This window comes from Cervus canadensis, chromosome 29 (assembly GCF_019320065.1).
Source record: "Cervus canadensis isolate Bull #8, Minnesota chromosome 29, ASM1932006v1, whole genome shotgun sequence".
Lineage (NCBI taxonomy): Eukaryota > Metazoa > Chordata > Mammalia > Artiodactyla > Cervidae > Cervus > Cervus canadensis.
In genome coordinates, this window is record NC_057414.1 from 30430145 (window position 1) to 30450122 (window position 19978).

The following is a 19978-nucleotide window of genomic DNA, read 5'->3' on the forward strand; positions in this document are numbered from 1 at the left end:
CTTATCTAATTTTGGTACTGGGGAAGTACTGGTCTTATAAAATGAGTTAGAAGTATTCTCTCCTCTTGTATTTAATGGAAGAGTTTGAGAAGATTGGTATTAATTCTTCTTTAAACATTTGCTAACATTCAACAGTGAGGCCATCTGGTCATGGTCCTTGTTGTGAAGTTTTTGATTACTAATTCATTCTTCTTATCACAGATTAGTCTGTCTAGATTTTCTACTTTTTCAAAATTCAGTCTTGATAGATTGCGTATTTCTAGGATTTTATGCACTTGTGCATTGTTGAATTTGTTCATAGTAGTCTCTTATGATCATCTGTATTTGTGTGGTATCAGTCGTGATGACTCTTCTTTCATTTTTAAAATGGCATTGGACAGTCACCCCTCTGCAGACACATAGATTCGGAGATCCAGAGAGCTAGTTGTTCTCATCGATAACTCACTGATTTTTTTAAAATATAATTTCGAATTCATAGATTTAAACCTGTTTGAGGAGCTCCGAAGACTTGCAATTATTTTCATTTTGAAGCTCCAGTTGGATTTTCTTTGGCCAGTGAGAGTCCCTTTATCTTGGTTCTTGATTTTTTCTGGCAAGATCCTAGGAATATTTGATACCTTCCTTGTTATCTAGAAAGACAGGATGTTCTAGTCTTACAGCATTTCCTTCCCTAGACCTGAAAGTCAGCCATTTTTTCAAGAAGTACTAGTTTCTTTTATTTTTTAAAAAAACTTATTTTATTTTTTGGCCACATGGCATGTGAGATCTCAGTTTACCAACCAGGGATTGAACCTGTGCCCCCTGCAGGGGAAGCACAGAACCCTAAGCACTGGACCACCAGGGAAGTCCAAGAAGTACTAATTTCTTCAATTAATAGTGCAAATGGTATCAGGTTTCAATTGACAGGTATCATGGGTTTCCTTGGAGGCATGAATTTGATCCCTGGGTTGAGAAGTTCCTCTGGTGGAAGAAATGGCAACCTACTCTAGTAGGAGAAGGGGACGACAGAAGATGAGATGGTTGGATGGCATCACCGACTCGATGGACATGAGTTTGAGCAAGATCCGGGAGCTGGTGATGCCTGGCGTGTTGCAGGCCATGGGGTTGCAAAGAGTTGAACATGACTGAGTGACTGAATTGAACTGAACTAGTATTCTTGCCTGAAAAATCCCATAGACAGAGGAGTCTGGCGGGCTACAATCCATAGGGTCACAAAGAGTCGGACACCTCTGAAGCTACTGAGCTTGAGCCCTAGGTACTATGGTCTGAATTGTGTCCACTTACTTCCCCAAGTTCATGTGTCAAAGCCCTAGCCCCCTAATGTGACTGCATTTGGAGCTAGGACCTTTCAAAGGTAACCAACGTTAAATGAGGTTAAAGGAGTGGGCCCTACTCTGATGACCAGACAGTTCTTTCTCTCTTGTGAGGACATAGCAGGAAGGTGGACATGTATAAGCTGGGAAGGGGAGTGAACCAGCCAGCACCTGGATCTGGGACTTTTAGCTTCCAGAACTGGGAGAAATAGAAGTCTGTTGTTTAAGCCATATAATCAGTGCTTTTTTTTTCTTTTTTCTTTTTAATGGCAACCTGAGCAGACTAATATGCTTGGGATGCTCATTGTTACTGGATTGGTGATTACTTTTAGCTTCTTTAGTGGACAAGACCAAGTAAAGTTTATCCCTCATTATATAGTTTACAGTCCCAGGATAACAACACTGAAACTACCAACTATGTTACATAATGGAATATTTTCATCATATAATCACTAAAAAGGCTGAAAGCTCTTCCTTATACTTTCCTCATATAGCTCTACTATATTTGTATAGAGCATATTACCATTACACAATGTTCTCTCCCTTTAAATTTTCATTTAGCCTTAAATTTACAAGTAAGCATAGGCTTAATGTTCATCATCAGTTTTGGGGTTACTTTTCTGTGTTCATGGTGCTGAGGACCTTTATTTTTTCCCAGCTTTACTCAGGTATAATTGACAAATGAAACATATTTATTTATTTTTAATTGGAGGATAATTGATTTACAATGCTGTGTTGGTTTCTGTCATACAACAACAAGAACAAGCCATAGGTGTACACATGTCCCCTCCCCCTGAACTATTTATTTTTAATTAATTTATTTTTTGGCTGCTCCATGCAGCATGTGAGATCTGAGTTCTGTGACCAAGGATAGAACCTGTGACCCCTGCAGTGAAAGTGTGGAGTCTTAACCACTGAACCTCTAGAGACATCCCCAATACATGTATTTATTTAAAGTGTATAATAGGATGATTTGATACATATTTATATATAATATCTATATATATACTGTGAAATGATGATGACCACAGTCAAGCTAATTCACACAACCATCACCTCACATAGTCATCTTTTGCATATGTATGTTGTGGAAACACTTAAGATTTCCTCTCAAAGATGGTTGTCTGAAAGCCAGGAAGAGGGTCTCACCAGGAAGTGAATCGGCCAGCACCTTGGTCTTGAACTTCCAAGCTCCAGAGTGGTGAGAAATAAATGTCTGTTGTTTAAGCCTGTGGTTAATCTATGGTATTTTGTTATAGCAGCACAAGCAGACTAACATGTGTCTGTGTGACTGTGTGTGTACACGGGTGCACAAGGTCACACACACACACACATACCTATATTTACATATTCTGCTTATACAGAAACCTGTGAGTGCACATCAACACCCCCAATTCCAATCCAACAGCAGAGTATTCCTTTTGCCTTTCCCTCATTTCAAATCTCAGACAGTGAAAACTATGACTCCTGCTGTCCTCATGATTTTTGTCCTCAAAATTACTTTATTTGCTCAGTCACCCGAGGCAATCAATCTTTTCACCCCCGACCCCTGGGTCTCACCTGGCCATTTTCCTCACTCTGTCCTAACCCCCTGCTAAGCCACCTCTCTGCCCAATCTCCTTCTTTGCTCGGGTACCCTAATGGCTCTTCCCAGCTGGGGCTAGTGGTAAAGAATATGCGTATGATGCAGGAGACATGGGCTCAATCCCTGGGTTGGGATGATTCCCTGGAGTATGAAATGGCAACCCACTCCAGTATTCTTGCCTGGGAAATCCCAAGGGCAATGGCTCTGGCGGGCTACAGTCTGTGGGGTCGCAGAGTCAGTCATGACTGAGCACCAGTGGCTCTTCTCTTCAATTCTTTAAGAAGGAAATAAACTTGTATTATTTTAAAAATGGATTTAAATTTATCTTGAAATAGAGATTCACTGTTCTCTGTTGTAAGATTATGCCATGTTCTTATCTGTAAGGATGTTATTTTGCTCCTTATTCCTTTTTTTTTCCTTGTAAGAATTTCCAAAAGGTTTGATTTTGATACTTTTCTATTGCTATTTTTCACATGAGGTTAGTTTCTCTGAATTTTTAGAAAGAGGCAGAGTTGAGAGGCCCATCTAACTTCCAAAAGCATTAACAAACATGGTAGCTTGCTTTCTGAGATTTCCTGTCTCATTTCCTCCACCCCAACTTTGTCTGGGCCTTTTCTTCCATTGTCTTTTTTATCCCTGTCCGGTGAAATCTGATTTCACTCTTAGGACTTTCTCCTTAGTATAGGTTCTGTTCTGGAGGTCAGTCTTTTTTTTTTTTTAATGGTACAGTCACTTAAAAAGTGCTCCTGCATTGGGAACTCAGAGTCTTTTTTTGGGGGGGAACTCAGAGTCTTAACCACTGGACCACCAGGGAAGTCCCTGGGAGGGAGTCTTGGAGGTCAGTTTTGAGAATTTCAGAGGCTAGGGTCTCTAGACCTTTCCATGTTCACCTTGGACTCCTTGCACTCACCTATTACCCATGTAAATGGTACTACCATGCAGTTGAAACTCTTCAGTGTCAGGTGCTGCTCTCAAGTTAGACATCACAGATTTTAGGGAATACTAGCTGCTATTTTGGGGTTCACCTTTTGTCAACTTCTCAGATACCCCATTGTTTGCATCTGCACAGGCGGCAATGCCCTAGTAGTCTGTGCCGTGGGTGGGCTGCCCTCACGGCTTGCATTTTGTAGTTCATGGGGACACTTTATCACTTAGTTTCCCTGTAAAGTCGTGGCCAACTTACACAATCCCATGGACCGTAGCCAGCCAGGCTCCTCTGACCATGGGATTTTCTAGGCAAGGACACTGGAGTGGTTTGTTATTTCCTTCTCCAGGGATTTTGGCCCCTGGTTGACAACTACCAATCACACCTCCACCTCCACCTCCACTCCTATCAGAAAAGATAAGCAGAAGCAGTCTGCCCTCACCTGGGTGGAATGAAGGAAGACCTTTACAGTCCTGTCTCAGAGCCTCACCACATCTCCAGCTCTCTGACACATAAAATCCAGAAGGATTTGACCATCTTGCTCTCCCGTGGGACATCATGCTGGCCCCTGACACTGATGATATTTTTTCTAGTTGAATCTGGAAGAAAGAACTAGGGAGCACTCTGACGAGATGGATGCACGCTAGAGGGGAGCTCAGAAGTGCTTGCTCCATCAGTGACAGTTCCAGGGCTCCTAGGGTCTGGGGCTCAACAGCCACTGCTAAGCGACCTGCACCTTGCATGCTCACTGCAAAGGAAAAGTACCCCATTTGTGGGACTGTTTGGGTTGTGGGGCTTCGCATCTGACATTTGGCTGTGCTACTTTGACTCATGCACTGGGTCCCCCATTAGGCCACTGATTTTGAGTGGAGTCTGATATAAGAACCCTTGGCAGAGCTACAGGCTTCATTTCAAACTATCCTACCTGTTTCACTGTAAAATCCACTGTAAAAGACCTAAAATTATGGCATCTCTGGCATACAGAGATGCAACCTCCACCCAGCTCCCACGGGAGACCCCAGGGGCAAAGCCATGCCTATTCTGTGAACAACTACACTGCATTTGCAAATACAGCCACCTCACAGCTGGGTCCTGGCAGAGACGAGATGTCTGACGATGGGATACAAGATGAGTTTGTAACCTGGACTGTTTGACTAAACTACATTTGTCATACAACTAAATGCAACCACAGAGCAGCATGTCAGCATAGGATGGAACCAATATCTATGAGGTCAGGCCTGAACATGTCCAGGAGACACGTTTTCCGTTGCCGCGCAAGAAACTAAGTGGTTCGAAACAATGACTTGTTATTTCTCCCGATTCCGTGGGCTGGGAATTCAGGCAGGACTTGGCAGGGGAGTGCATGAGCTCCCTGCCGTGTCTCCACGCTCTGAGGTCATGGTGGGGCGAGATCGTCCGAAAGCATTTCACTCACATGCCTGGCTTCTTGAGACCCATCTGCATGGCCACTCTCCTCCCAGGAGTTCGGGATTCCTCACAGGTCTGTGGTCTGTCAGGGGAGCTGGATTTCTTGCACAGTACGTGCTTTCCAAGAGACAAAAAGTGGAATCGCCGGTTCTCTGAAGAGCCAGGTCCAGAACCATCACTTCCGCTGTATGTGTGTGTGTGTGTGTTAGAGGCTCAGTCGTGTCCAACGCTTTGTGACCCTATGAACTGTAGCCCTCCAGGCCCCTCTGTCCGTGGAATTCTCCCGGCAAGAATAGTGGAGCGGGTTGCCATTTCCGTCTCCCAGAAAGGAGGCCTGATCTTCCCTATTTCAGAATGTGATAGCGATTTGTGGTACTTCTGAGACAGCCCTGAGGTCTGGGAGCCCCTGGAGTGGAGGACTGGGGAACTAGTTAGCCAGGGAGGGCTTCCTTAAACGTCTGCATTGAAATACAATAGAATGTTACCTCCTGAGGACCTCGGGCGCTGTTCTGGGCCCAGGTGATGCTCTGAGCCCACCGGCGCCTGCTCCGAAGCCAGTCTTGGGCGATGATTTTTCTGCCAGTAGAGGGAGACGTGGCTCCACAGCACAGACGCAGTTCTGCCTTTCATCCGGGAGGGGGCAGTGCCGGCCACGCCGCCGCCCGAGACACCGCGGGCTCCCGGACAATCCGCGGCTGACTCCCGGCAGGGTCCCTCCGAAAGCCAAGGCGATTGGGCCCTAAGGCCCCGCCGGGGGCGTCGGGAAGGACTGCTGGGAGGTGAAAAACTTGTGAGAACTCCGAGAAAGCTCGTTGACAGTCTACCTTCTACATGCTTATCAACTCATTTTCCTTGCTCATGAAGTCTCTGTTAACTTTCAACAGGTGATTGGGACTGTCTATATTTAGAGTAACCGAAGCTGCAGGACACATGAGATGCTTCGGCTTACCATCCGAGACCAACTTTGCTATTTCCTGACTTTAATATGTTTTCATATCAGCCTCCTTAGTATTCAGTACATCTCAGTTTTATAAAGTGCTGAGCATTATTCTTAATGTGGAAGATGAAAAACAGATATTTGTATAACTGTAATTATAACTCTTCCCACCCCCTTCCCTCCTGTTTGGAAAAATAAACTGGGATTCTTGAAGAATCATTGTCCAGTGGGAGGTATAGTGAACTTGAACTCAGAAGACCTGGGTCTGGGTTGTTTCCTCGCTAAGTCCTGTCAGACTCTTTTGTGACCCCATGGATTGTAGCCTGCCAGGCTCCTCTGTCCACGAGATTTTCCAGGCCAGAATACTGGAGTGGGTTGCCATTTCCTTCTCCAGGGATCTGCCCAGCCAAGGGATTGAACCCCTGTCTCCTGAACTGGCAGGTGGATTCTTTACCACTGAGCCCCCTGGGGAGCCTGAGGCTCTGAGATTAGGGTCTGCAACATTCTTAGCTGTGGGTGGGGTCCTCAGGTAAAACATGGATTGCTCATACCTGAAATACAAATGATGAGATACGTCTCTTTTCATTCATAGGACTTTGTAAGCCTCTAATGAAATAAGCTACTTGGAAATTTTCTGTAAATGTTAAGTGTTCTGCACATGTAAGATGTTTTAAAAGTGCACAGTATTTTTGAACTTAAATGCTTTTGAGGAAAAATGAGAAATGTTAATTGAAAAATAATTCAAACAATATGCAAAACTACAGAAAGGAAAGTAAGTCCCTCAAAATTTCACTATCAAGAAATTATCACTGTTAATATTTGAACATGTTTTCAGACAACTCTGCATGTCCATATTTACATATGTATGTAAACAGTGTTTCAAAAATTAAATTGTATTCCACATTCTCTTATTTAAATGCCTTTTCCTCCACTCTATTGCATGATATCTAATATTTATTGATCTTTAATAATGTGTCAGGCTTTATCTAAGCCTTTTAAGTGAATCATTATTTAATCTCAGAGCAGTGGCATTGAGTATCTACTTTTATTGTAAAGATGGGGAACTGAGGTTCAGAGAAGTGAAATAACGTATTTTCCAATTTCCTGCCACTTTAAGGAGTCTTACAACTAATACATTTGCTTCTGCTTATGGCTTTTTCTACTTTTATTACTATGTCTTCAGCACCCTGTTTATTGGTAGTCAAATCAAGAGAGCTACTTATTTAATATGTCGATTCTCATACCTGCAAATCTCTGGGGAAAGAGACTTAGGGGTTGAGAAGTTTTTAAACAAGCTCTCCTTGGAAGTTGTTATGTGTACAATCATGTTTGAGAACCACAACCTTAGTTTAAATTCCTGGGTTGGGTTTGCTGGATCAGTTTTAAATCTGAGACATAATGCCAAACGGCCCTCCAGAAATGTCAACTAGTTTACATTCCCACAAACCGTGTGACTAATTCAGGCTCTCTTGCTTGGATCTCTTTTTCTATTCCACAATATTATCTTATAAATTGCTTCCTAGTTTGTCATCAGGACAGTAACCTACTTGTTGGCTATTTAGCGTGTGTGTGTGTCTGCTAAAGTTTCAATTTGAGGTTGAGCACGTGTATTAAAATATGTTAATTATTTTGAAGTTCAGGAACCTTTGTGCATATTCTGTTCAATGCTACTTTCTCTTCCTGTCTCATCTCTTCAACACCTTGCCTCATGCTGTTCTCTTCCTGGTCTCCAAGCCATTGTCTTCAGGGCTGTAAAACATATTTTTCTAAATCCTACTGGATAAATGAAAGTATAAACTGTGTAATTAGTACCTCCAGGTGGAAAAAAGATTCTTGTTATTTCCACAAGAAGTCAACTACAATCTACCTTCTGCCCCACTGTTTGATCTCCCTCGTTTATCCTATTCTTAACCCAGAGTCCTGCCAAATTCTCCAAAATGTTTTGATCTTACCAACCTCCAGTCTCCCCACGTCAGAACTAAAGTTCTCCCCCTTGGCTACTTGAACATCATTCCTTTACTGGATTCCAGAGTTTATGAAGCAAGATTCTCCTTGTACTAAAGTTCTAAATAAAACATCTTTTCTCCTTTCTCCTTTTCAAAAACCATCTTCTTCCTACCTAGGAAACTGTATTTCTTTGAATTTCTTTGTCCTCAAAGTAAAGAGTTATTTTCTCTCCTAAAGATGACAGACTTTTTTTTTTTTTTTACCCATTCATTAACAATTAACCTTTAACAATTAAGATAGGGACACTTCACAAGTTATACACAGACAGCCTCTAAATGACCATGTACTCTGGAATATTCAGTAGGAGGGTGAGTTCATCTCAGACTTAAAGTTTACATTATTCATTTAAGACAGTAATTGTTTCTAATTATCTGTATCTTTAGAAAAAATTTTTGAATCTATGCGCAGAGAATAAAGCCCTGTAAAATTAAACATAAGTAGGTTATCTGGATTTCATTGCCCAAAAGAATATAAAAATGTCTTCTTTTTCTAATGCATTTATGCAAGTGAGAGCTTTCATTCTGATACAGTTTTCTGAAACAAATTATTTTATAAACTGTTTCAGATCAGGTTTTTAGTCTGTGAATGAGAACATGAATGTGAAAGGAAGACGGGTTAGTACAAGCAGAATGTTGGGCTGAGGTCCTGACTTTCTCTTCCCTTCTCCGAGCATTTGTTTCTCCTTGGGGCTGTCTCTGTGTGATCTAGAAAGGTAGTGATTTGAAGTCACAAATATTCATTGACAATTCCATATAGGAGGCTGAAAAAAATAAAAGGATTTCATTGTTTTGATGATTTTACAGAGAAGCATTCTATGCAGCAGTGATTCAAAGAAAAGGCTGTATTCTCATATATGTGTTGTTCAAATAACGTATCATATTTCCTTTAAGTGAGGACATAGGCGGACAGGAATGCTAGTAAATTCCTGGGGAATAAACACTATTCGGTGATTTCTAATACTGCTGCTTTTATTTTCAACATTTAACAAACACCAGTCTGGCTTAATTCTAGCATGATCCCAACCTCAAGAACGTCGAATTCAAATCAACACAGAATTGTCTCAGAGACTGGCTAAGCCATCTTCATACCCATGACATTTTGGACTGAAGATCTGTCAGAACACCTCCCAAACATTAACCGATAAAAATCGCAACCTCCTTCAGGAACCGGTTTCAGAAGAGAAAATTAAAACCTTTTGAGCTGTATCCACTTACTGTCTACTCTGAGAAAACAACCCATTGTTCTGCTGTACAAATGACTAATTTGACTAATTTTTTCCCCTGACTTGGCAGAATCTTTTATTGAACTGATTGAAATGACCAGATGTTTTGGCAGCTTATGTAGACATAATCTAAGAAACTCAGTAATTGACTTAAGTAAACGTATCAGGATGTGGACTGGCAATAGAATTGGGGATTCTCTGTTCTGTGATGACTTCAAATCCCTCTTTAAAAGGAAGGCTGCTTGTGTAATTGAAATGCACAACAGAGATTGGCACCATCTCATTCATTTACTTTAGTAATTTATAGCCTATGTAGATCGGAGCATCTCTGTAACTTTCAGAAAAAAAGCAAGGAAAAGCTTCAGCATTAGAGAGTTATAAAAATTGTCTGTGAGGCTGGCTGCTCAAGTGAAATGAAATACTTCTTTGCATAAAAATCCCCAGATGAAAAGATTGAAGCAGAATTTCATTTGACTCAAATTATCTAGAAAATGATACAATTGCATTGCCTTAAGTTTTTGAGTGTTTTTTTGAGAAAATATTTAATACCAGAATTTTCCATGTTATTTTTTGATTCTCCATTTTGCTTTGAGCACACTTCTGTGTTATAATCTCTACTGGTAATAAAAATATTCATCATAAATAACTCATTAAAGTCAACTTTCTCTGAAAAGCTTATAACCAAAGGAAAGATTTTAAATTGTGGTTTATTCCTTAGAAAAAGAAACAGTCTAATGAAAAAAAAAGGAAACAGTCTACATGTCTTTCTGTGTCTAAAAGCCTGCCAACCCAAGAAGAGCACAGGGCAGAAGGCAAACAAACGTCAAACTTTGGGCTGGACAATTCACTTGGCCTCAGGTTTTTTTTTTTTTAAGCCTGTTTTTTCCCTCTCCTCTAAGATTAAGGATTCCTCTTGAATTTATTTAGGAAACAAGGTTTTTGAGTATCTCTTATTTCCTCCTTTTCCTGTTGTTTCCTACTCACTCATTCATTCCTATATTTTACAAAATGTATAGAACCTGGGCTCTGGCAGGTTTGCACACCCACCTCCTCTGCACTTAGAACTAAGTAGGTGATTAGCACCTGTGACCAGGAGTCTGAGCAAACTTCCTCTTCCTTACCAGCTTGGAGAGCAGAGGCCATTACGTTCTGACGGGCACTCTGCACCCAGTGTTCTTGGTAAATATTGTTCTGTAAGAGCATAATAACCATCCCACCAGAAAGTTAATCATTCGAGCGTTGTTTTCCCTTCATGTGGTCAGAGGCAGACTGGCTCCACAAGTCTTTCCCCTGCGCTGGCTGACACAGGAACCTTCCTGTCCTTGATAACAGCCCATGCCAACAACCAAAGGACTGATCGCTCTCTTTGAAATCTGGCCTCTCTGGGTTGGTTGCTGGCCGGCCCTGTGTTAGGGCAGATTATGGAGAATTCACATGAAACCTAACTGAGGCCTGCTTGAAACAGAGGAGAGAATAAAAATACTTTATGAGATGATTTGGGTGAGCTGTCACCCAGTGGGTGCAGGATCCTAGCATTGTTTTCTGCAGACAGAAAACATAACAACGATAAATGAGCGCGTCTCTTGTGAAGTGCTGGTTAGGATGATTGACACCTACAGATGTGCTGAGTCTGGGCTGCAGGTGCCAGATGTTGAGTAGCACTCAGGGACACTTGGTGACCAGCGCCATTCCCCTCAGTTAACGACAGTCCCTTACTTTTATACTGGTTCCTGTCACTCTTCATTTCTTGGTTGATCCTAGGTTCTGAACATGGAACAAAAGCCTAAACCAGACATATATGAAACTGCAGTGGCTCTGACGCTTTTTAAAATATGCAGTTGTATTTTGTGATGGTTTCTTACTCTAATCCTTGTTGTTTATCTATAAAAAAAAATTTTTTTTTTGGCCACTTCACAAGGCGTGTGGGATCTTAGTTCCCTGACCAGGGATCGAACTTGTACTCCCCCTAATCTTGTTGCAGTGAGTGGGGGCTACTCTTCACTAGGGTGAGCGGGCTGCTTATTGCAGTGGCTTCTCTTGTTGCTGGCCACAAGCTGTAGGGTGCATGGGCTTCAGTAGTTGCAGCTCCCAGGCTCTAGAGCACAGGCTCAATATTTCTGGCACATGGGCTTAGTTGCCCCGAGGCCTGTGGGATCTTCCCAGATCAGGGATCAAACCCACGTCTCCTGTATCAGCAGGAGGATTCTTTACCACTCACTGAGCTTCCAGGGAAGCCCTGTGATGGTGTTTGAAAGCAAATTGCTTCCTAGGTTCTGAACATTGAACAAAAAACCAACCAACTCCCCCCACACATGAAACAGCAGTGGCTCGGATGCTTTTTGAAAAATGCAGTTGTATGTGTGATGGTTTTTGAAAGTGAATAGCTTATTTTATTGAACTCAGAGTAAAGGCAGTGGGAACACCGGCTTCTCATGAATTAGTGCAATGCATACAGTCCTCCATGGAACCCTCCAGCAAACCTGAGTTGGCTACCATCATCCCACGTTGCGGGTGAAGACAAGAGGTCAGGGAGATTACTAACTAGTTGGGCTGTGAATGGAACACATATTTGCCTGATTCAAAAGTTCTTCCCACTTACCCCAGGCTCAGAGCACTGCTCCCTGACATTTTGAAAAATGATTCTCCTCTCTTGTGGCAGCTTCCTCATGAGTGAGGGGTATCATTTACAAAAAAAGAACAAATCAAAACCAGTGGTGTCCCAAACATCAGTATCCATTTCTACAACATTGTGAAAAACATAGGAGTGCTTAAATTTTATTTTCCTGGCTATATCCAATGGGATAATTGAGAAAAATAGGCAGAAACAAGACTGTTTAGCCTGGATGGAAGGGAAGGTTGGGGAAGAATGGATACACGTATATGTATGACTGGATCCCTTTCCTGTCCACCTAAAATTTATAACAACGTTAAATAAAAAGTAAAAAAAAAAAAGAAAAAAAAAGAAGACTGCTTAATGTTAGGATAGAGCAATTTAAAAAAGGAAATAATCAGCAAAACAGATGTTTTTTGAACTTTTTATTTTATATTGGTGTATAGCTGATTCACAATGCTGTGATTGTTTCAGGCGGACAGTAAAGAGACCCAGTCATACATATACATGTATCCATTTCCCCCCAAACTTCCCTCCCATCCAGGCTCCCACATAACATTGAGCAGAGTTCCCTGTGCTATACAGTAGGTCCTCAAAACAAATTTGTGTGTGTGTGTTTTAATTTTTAAATCTGTATACCAAGCTTCTAAAAATTGGGAAACATTTGGATGATTCACTGCATTTTCACTTTTCACATAAATGTTAGGTGCCCTGTAGATACAGCAATCGTCTTTTTTTTTTTTTTTCAGTTTAAACTTTTCCGCCAGAAAGATGTTTCGAGAAAGAAGGACCTATTCAGACATTTCCAAGCCCATTTGTCAAGTGGATTGCATTTGTACCTCTCTTAAAAAGATGCTTTACAGAGTATGAGAGCAGTTTTTGTAAATTAATATCATCATTAAAAATAAGCTGGCTTTCTTGTCTGCCTCCTTTGACTTCTTGTGCAAGACTGCTGGGCCGGGCTCTGCAGGCAGCAGTTTTGGCATGGCCCTGGAGCCCAGGGGAATATTAACTTACAAGGCTTTCCCTATTTTGCTTTTACATGTCTGAAACTATTTCAAAACTTAGCGACTGAAATACAAGTTATTAAACACACTTTACTGGAGTGTAAGGAGTGCTTTCGCTCCCCTCCCCCTACTTGGAGAAAAGATGGGGAATGAATTCGTTTACTCAGAAGACTTATTTATGCACTGGCCACTTCTGTATCTACCTTGACACATTGCCCAAGGTTATAAGATGATAGTTACACAAAAAATGAAGCTGAGTTCATTTACCTAGGGTTAGCTCCTAGAGGCAATTAAAATGCCACCCTAGGATTTTTTTTTTTCTTTTTTTAAAAAATATGGAACGCTTCACGAATTTGCGTGTCATCCTTGCGCAGGGGCCATGCTAATCTTCTCTGTATCGTTCCAATTTTAGTATATGTGCTGCCGAAGCGAGCACCCACCCTAGGATTTTTAAATACTGTTTTGTTTTGTTAAATTTTCATGTATTCTAGTTGAGTAGAGACACTGGGTGTCAGCTGAAATGGGAAAGAGCAGGTCTTTGGTTTCCAGTTGTCAAAACCTTAAACTTTACACAGGTGTCTTGGCCCCTTATTTCTGGCTGGGCCCTATCCCCAGGAATCAGGCGCCAGATGGAGGAGGGGAGCCGAGCTCCTGAAGCCTCCTGGGGGCATGCATTTTTATCCCCCTCCCTGCCTGCCTGAGCAAGAATGGCTGGGTACAGACGGGTCTGTTTCTCTCCGTGTGTGTTCCTCCCGGTAGAGGGGCAGACACCACCGGGGCACCGTCGTCACAGGAGGCTGGGAAGTGTCTGTGGGTCTCCAGCAGCTGGAAAAGGTTTGAGGCTCTTTGGCAGATGTTTGCTGTTCCAGCCACTTCATTAATGTTGGAAACTAAACCCCGGACTATTCCTGACCAAAGCCCCACTTTGTGATTGACAGCTGGGGTGTGCTTCCTTCTACGAAAGCCCTTTACAGTCTGAGATCAGGAGAAAGGGAGTGAAAAGAGAGAGATGAGAGCAAAATGGGAGCTGGGCTGGATGCTGTTGCTGAAAAATTGAAACTACAAAGGAAGGAGAGATGGATTTAAGGAGAAAGACAAATTCAGTACAACTAGTTATGATCTGAAGTCCTACCAAGTTCTCGAGTCTTATACACATTATATAATGATCCAAACTTTCATGCATTAACTTGTTCATGACATGTACTGAGAACCTACTATGTGCCAGGTACTACGCTGGTCTTGGTGATACAAGATGAATTGTTCAGTGGGTGACATTAACACACAGAAGACAGTAATTTGGTAAAGAAACCCCTAAGATAGGAACAGCAACCAAAGTCTTGAGAAGTGGGGGATATTTTTTCAGAAGAGGTGACATATGAGATGGGCCCTGAATTACTTTTTCAGGCAAAGAAGGAGGGAGGGGATGGGGTGCCTTGGGCATTCTCATTGAAGTCAAGAGCTGTAAAAAAAAGGCACGGATCATGAAATGCCAACCTTGTGAAATAGATATTATGATGGTCATGTACAAATGAGAAAACAGGCTTGTCTTTGATTATAAACAACACAGAGCTGGAGGCTCCAGACTCCAAGATCGGGCATCCCTCTCCACTCAACCTGGAGACTTGTGCTGTCAGACCCCTTCTGAGATTTCTTGCGTCTGTGGTAGAAAATAGAAAAGACAAGACGGAAGGTCCAAGAATTATTACTTAATTTATTATGTAGCTATTTGGATACGCTGCAGATTTCCAATGGCAGGACCAGTTGCAGGAGAGTCTGAGTGAACGTTGTGCAGTGGTCGAGTGCACGCCGGGAGGAACGCGGGCTGGAGGGCGCGGCGGGCAGAGGCGATGCCGGTTCCCCCCAGACCGGGCGTCCCGCGAGCCACCCGCAGCCATCCGGGTGGCAGAGCGGCGATGCAGGGGCACAGGAGCGCGGCTTCAGATGCGGGTCTGAAGAGAGGACAAGAAGGAGCAAGGAAAGGGAGAGAGGAAAGAAAGAAAGAAATCAGGCTGACAGATGGGGAGAAGGGGAGAAGCGGGAGTTCGCTCGAGCAGAGGAGGCCCGAAGGGCTGGGAACCGTGGGGGAAGGAGAAATGGGCGCAAGCGGGGGAAAGGGACGGTGGCGGTGGAAGGGCCAGGAAGAGCCGGCCAGGGGAGGATGGGACAAGAGGTGAAGGAAAAGACAGGGGCCAAAGGGCGCGCGCGTTCTGTGAAAGCCCGACAGAGGGTCCAAGCGGTTAACGCTCGATCCCTCGCCAGGGTCGCTGGGTGCGATGTAGAGCACCCCCCACCCGGCCCCCCCCCCACGCCGCGCCCTCCGCTCCCACCAAACAGTTTCTCGTCGCTGCAGACAGCGCTGCACTTTCCAGCAGGAAATTTAGCTCCGCACCCAACAATGTCCTCTGCTTCAACGCCGCACCCCTGGGACGGTCCCCAGCTCGTGGCGCAGCGTGTCCTTGCTCCGCCAGCATTCAGAAGGCGCCCGGCGGCGATGCCCAGACTGAGCCCGGAGCATCCTCGGCCCGGTTCCCGGCAGCGGACAGGCCGTGGAACCCGCCACCACGGCCGGGGGCGCACCGGGGCCCAGCAGGGGGACCTTCAGGCCTTGCGGCGGGACGCACGCCGCCACCCGGACGCATGGCCGCAGCTCCCACGGGCCCTCGAGCTGTCTCTCCGGGGGTGGGGGGGCGGGGAGAAGAATGAGCATAAGGATATGAGAATAAACGAAAATCGTATTAAATTGGAGGGGAGGGGCGGAGGGGAGCCAGGGTGCACACAAACACTTTGGGAATGAAGTTCCTCAAAGGCGCGTAGCGGGCCACGTCTAATGTAAGGCTATAATTCGGTTTATTACTACTTTTTTCTAAGTGCCTCGTTATTAGTTCTCCAGTCGTGGCGCTTCCCTCGTAGTCGAACCACTCGCCCAGGCGCGCGCGTTCACTTGCTTCGCGGCGACCTGGGCTCCGGGACAAGCAGCTCCGCGGGGAGCCCGCCGCGATAGAGACCGCGAGCTGTCACCAGCCACAAACTCGGTCTCGGCGAAGGCCATCCGCATCTGTAATTCTTAATACCCCTTCCGGCCCCGCACAAACCTTTTCCCAGACAAAATCGCGCGGAACTGGCAGCACCAACAGTTTCTGCCGAGCGCGGGCACGCAGGGAGGATGCCGGCAGGACTGTCAGTCTGGGTGCCTAGGCTGGGTGGGGTCCCCTCGCCCAACAATTTCAACTGAAAACAAAAGTTCGTTCAGCTGCTAACTGGAATAGACTCGGAAGTTAGGCATCCAGGAGGGAAAAGACAAAACACTTCATGAACGCGTGTCCTCGAGACTCCCCGAACCCTGCGCGTCGCCAGGGACCTGGGGGAGGAACGCTGCGGTGCCTGAGTATTCGGCTCCAGGAGCCACCACCGGGCCGGCTGCCCGAGGACCAGCCGCACCGGCAGTCACGCTCCGCTGGCCCTCCTGGAGGCGAAAAAAGGTTTATAAACAGAGTTAAAGAAAAAAAAAAGAACACATGTTTTTACTGATTCCCTTTTTTTTTTTTTAAGTTTACTGGTGGGGGATAACGGACAGCGCTAGGGTCATTGATGGCTTGGGATCTCCGTGGAACCATTTACTTCGCGATCCCAGCGCACACTCCGGGTGCTGGAGCGCGCGGGCTGGGCGCGGGCTGCGAGCCTAAGGAACGCGAGGGATGCCCTGGTCCTCGGGAAACGGCCTCCGGAAGTCCAGATGGGGAGGGAAGGCAACCAGATGCTGGGGGACGCCGGTTCTGGGGTCCGCAGTCTCGGGAGCCACGGCGAGGTCTCCACTTCTTTCTACTAACAGACCAGGACGTGCCGGCCGGCTGGGTGCTGACGATGGGAGCCGGACGGGGAGCGCAGCATGCCCGGAGCGCCGGGCTCGGCGGGGGCAGCGGCCAGCCGAGGCCTGGCCGGCAAGCGGGGGCGGCGCGCGCTCCCCGCACCGCGCGCACACACAGGCGCGCACACTGCACACACACACCTGGAGCTCGTCCCGGGAGGGGGGCGGGGAGGACAGCCAAAGCAAGTGTCTTAAAATAGGCAGGCAGAAGAGCGCTAGACGCTGAGAGGCGGGAGGAGGCGATCGCGAGCGGCAGGCACTAGGCGCGCAGGTCCGCGCCGGGTTGCACAGGCGGGCTGGGCGGGGTGGGCGCCGACGCCCCTCGGCGGCCAGCCCTCGGCACAGCTCCTCACCCGGCCCCGCAGGAAGCGCGCGCTGATTGACAGCTGCGATGTCCCCAAAAGGCTCCGCGAAGATGCTGATCCGCGGGTGGGTCTAGACGCGTGGCCGGCGCGCCGGGTGCCGCCTCCCCTCCGCACCCCTCCTGAGCCCCGCCGCCTCCCGGCCGCGGAGTAGCCGGGCCGAGGCCCCCGCCGGCGCGCCAGCCCCACGGCCCCGGCTGGCGGGCGCTCGCCCGGGCTCACCATGCACTGCCACGCGGAGCTAAGGCTGAGCTCGCCCGGCCAACTCAAAGCAGCCAGGCGGCGCTACAAGACTTTCATGATCGACGAGATCCTCTCCAAGGAGACCTGCGATTACTTTGAGAAACTTTCGCTGTACTCCGTGTGCCCGTCGCTGGTCGTGCGACCCAAGCCCCTGCATTCCTGTACCGGTAAGACGGCCCGCGGGGGCGCCGTGGGGTGCGGCAGCTTTGGCACCGGGGTCGGGCGCTTGACCACTCTGTTCTCCCACCCGAGGGCGAGAGGAAGCGAGCCGGGAACTCTGGGCCCCTGCAAGGGAACTAGGCTTCTCCGCGGCTAGCATGGCAGAGGCCTCTGCAGCTTGGGGAAAGGCCTCGCAAGGTGTCGATGGCCAGGTTGGAAACGCAGTCACGGCAGCGCGCCCCGGAGAAACGGCGGCTCCGCAGCGCCTGGGATCCGCCGGCAGGAGAACCTTCCTTCTTCCCCGCGCCGCTGTGGTTTTCCGGCAGAAGAGGCTTGTTTTCGGGCACAAAAGGCTGACTTGGTTCAGCGCCTAAATCATTGTTTCAGGAAGTGGTGGTGTTCTCACCTGAGTTAACTCGTCCCACCGCCTCCTGTCTCCAGTGAGAATTTTACATGTAAATCAGTAGTATCCTGAGGTTCCCAGAAAAATCGTGGATCCACTGAAGTTTGCTTTAAAGGGTCGCCTTCTGGGGAAGTAGTACTGGGAAGTGTGGAGTTGTGCGGCAAGCTGAGGTCAGCCCCCTGAGTTCTAAGCGAGTGGGAAACAATGCTCACAATAAAAACAGCCCTCAGGTCTGGTTTCCTTTCTCCATAAGAGCTAAGACCCTTGGGAAAGATAAAGAGCACTTAATAAATATATTTTAGAAGTCGTAGGTTTATGTAGAAAATAAATCCAAAGGTATTTAAAAAAAAAAAAAACTTTAAGAGAAGCTCCAAGTTTCATAGTGCCCTGGTATTATAATTATAAAATCATTATAATTTGGATTTAGACTATCCAAACGTGGGTATAGCAAAAAAAAAAAAATTTTTTTTTTAATCAAAAAAACCTGTTGACTGAAGGTAAAAAGTTCAGTATTTCCAAACTGAAAGACCCTTTGAGGTTATGTTTGTTGCATGGGTGATATGAAATAAATGAATTTAATTGTACTAACATTGAAAAAGTAAAGGGAAGTGTTAGCAGTGGTTTTAAAGACAATTTTGTAATATTCGGGCCAACTGCTGGTACACAATGCTTGGAATACTACATTTTCTGTTGGCTCCATTGACGGGCTCTTTAGGGAAATCAGTAAATAAGTGTGTGAATAGATACAGTAAAGTTCTTTCACAATCAAGTTGTTCCTACATGTGTTTGGTAATAAATGAATATTCTATTCAGTTACTCCTTTGTAAAATACAATTTGTCTGTAAGGTGGAGTTAGGTCTGATAGCCCAGAGCAAGACTTGAAATACTGAATTTCAAAAGCCAAGAAATTTATGAAACAAGAAATGAAGAAGAAATTTTAGAAACAAGACAGATATGGTTGATGTTGTTTTCACTTTTGTGTGTCTGTTGTGCATTAACCCTGGGATGAATTGTCCACATAGATCTTGAAGAGAGGAGGTAGGCTGAACCTTGTTTTGAGTATGTGGTATCATTTCCTGAAAAAACTCAAATCCCTTAAAGGAAAAAGAGAGGATCTGTTTTAATCATAAATCTCCGTGAACCCCGCAAAGACTTTCCATACCTGGGGGTCCCTAGGACAAAGCAGAACAGCTTCTCCTAAGCACCTTGGCATGGGCTGATGCCTACAAACTTTTTAGTGACTTTGTACCATGCGTTGACTTGAAGGCAGCTTTTCCTGGCTTTTAGCAGTCACAGAGTTGGACCAGAGAAGAAATCATGCCAGAAAAAGAGTAATAAATAGCCTCCAAAAACAATGATCCAGTCATCAGTTGAGGCTGAGTAAGTTCTGTGTTTTATTGAACCTTGTGCGGGACATAAATCAGAGGAAAATACAATGATTCATATGTACTTTTGTGAGTGTTAAGAGTGAATTGCACATATTTCACAAACTAAAAGTTTTGCTCAGTCTTGTGCTCTTGAAGTTCTTTGATGGTTTGTCGGGAAGCATGTTGTTGGCACTGACGTTCTTTCCCTATCATTCCCGCTCTTGATTTCTTTAGGTTGTTCTTTTGAAAAGTGTGTTATGATTTTGCTCTAGTTGAGATTTAAAATATAGAAACTGGGATTGGCCAGTGGAATTAAACCCAAGAAAACTGGCTACAATAGTCCATCCTTTCAGATCATAAGCTTTCAGTGGGTTTACGATTACAGTTAAAGCCTTACATGTATTAGATCATGGGAATACCATTAACGACTTCTCAAAGGCTTTGCAAATACCACGCTTTGAAAGTTTTGCTTTTAACAGTAATATTCAGGTTCACAAATCTTAGATTGGATGAACTTAAATTTTTTTGAACTTAATTTTTATTG

The 19978-nt window shown here is 45.2% G+C and overlaps 1 protein-coding gene and 1 non-coding gene across 2 annotated transcripts in view; one reads left to right on the forward strand and one right to left on the reverse strand.

The window, feature by feature from the left end:
- Nucleotides 1-13364: 13364 nt before the first annotated feature.
- Nucleotides 13365-13471, reverse strand: LOC122431527. The gene has a single exon (XR_006266544.1). It is a non-coding gene; the product is annotated as a U6 spliceosomal RNA (small nuclear RNA).
- Nucleotides 13472-16584: 3113 nt separating this feature from the next.
- BARX2 (BARX homeobox 2) overlaps nt 16585-19978 on the forward strand; it is a 76411-nt gene continuing 73017 nt past the window's right edge. The window contains exon 1 of the mRNA XM_043452596.1: nt 16585-17672. Coding sequence (XP_043308531.1) covers nt 17486-17672 — 187 coding nt within the window. The 5' untranslated portion in view covers nt 16585-17485. The remainder of the gene's footprint in view (nt 17673-19978) is intronic.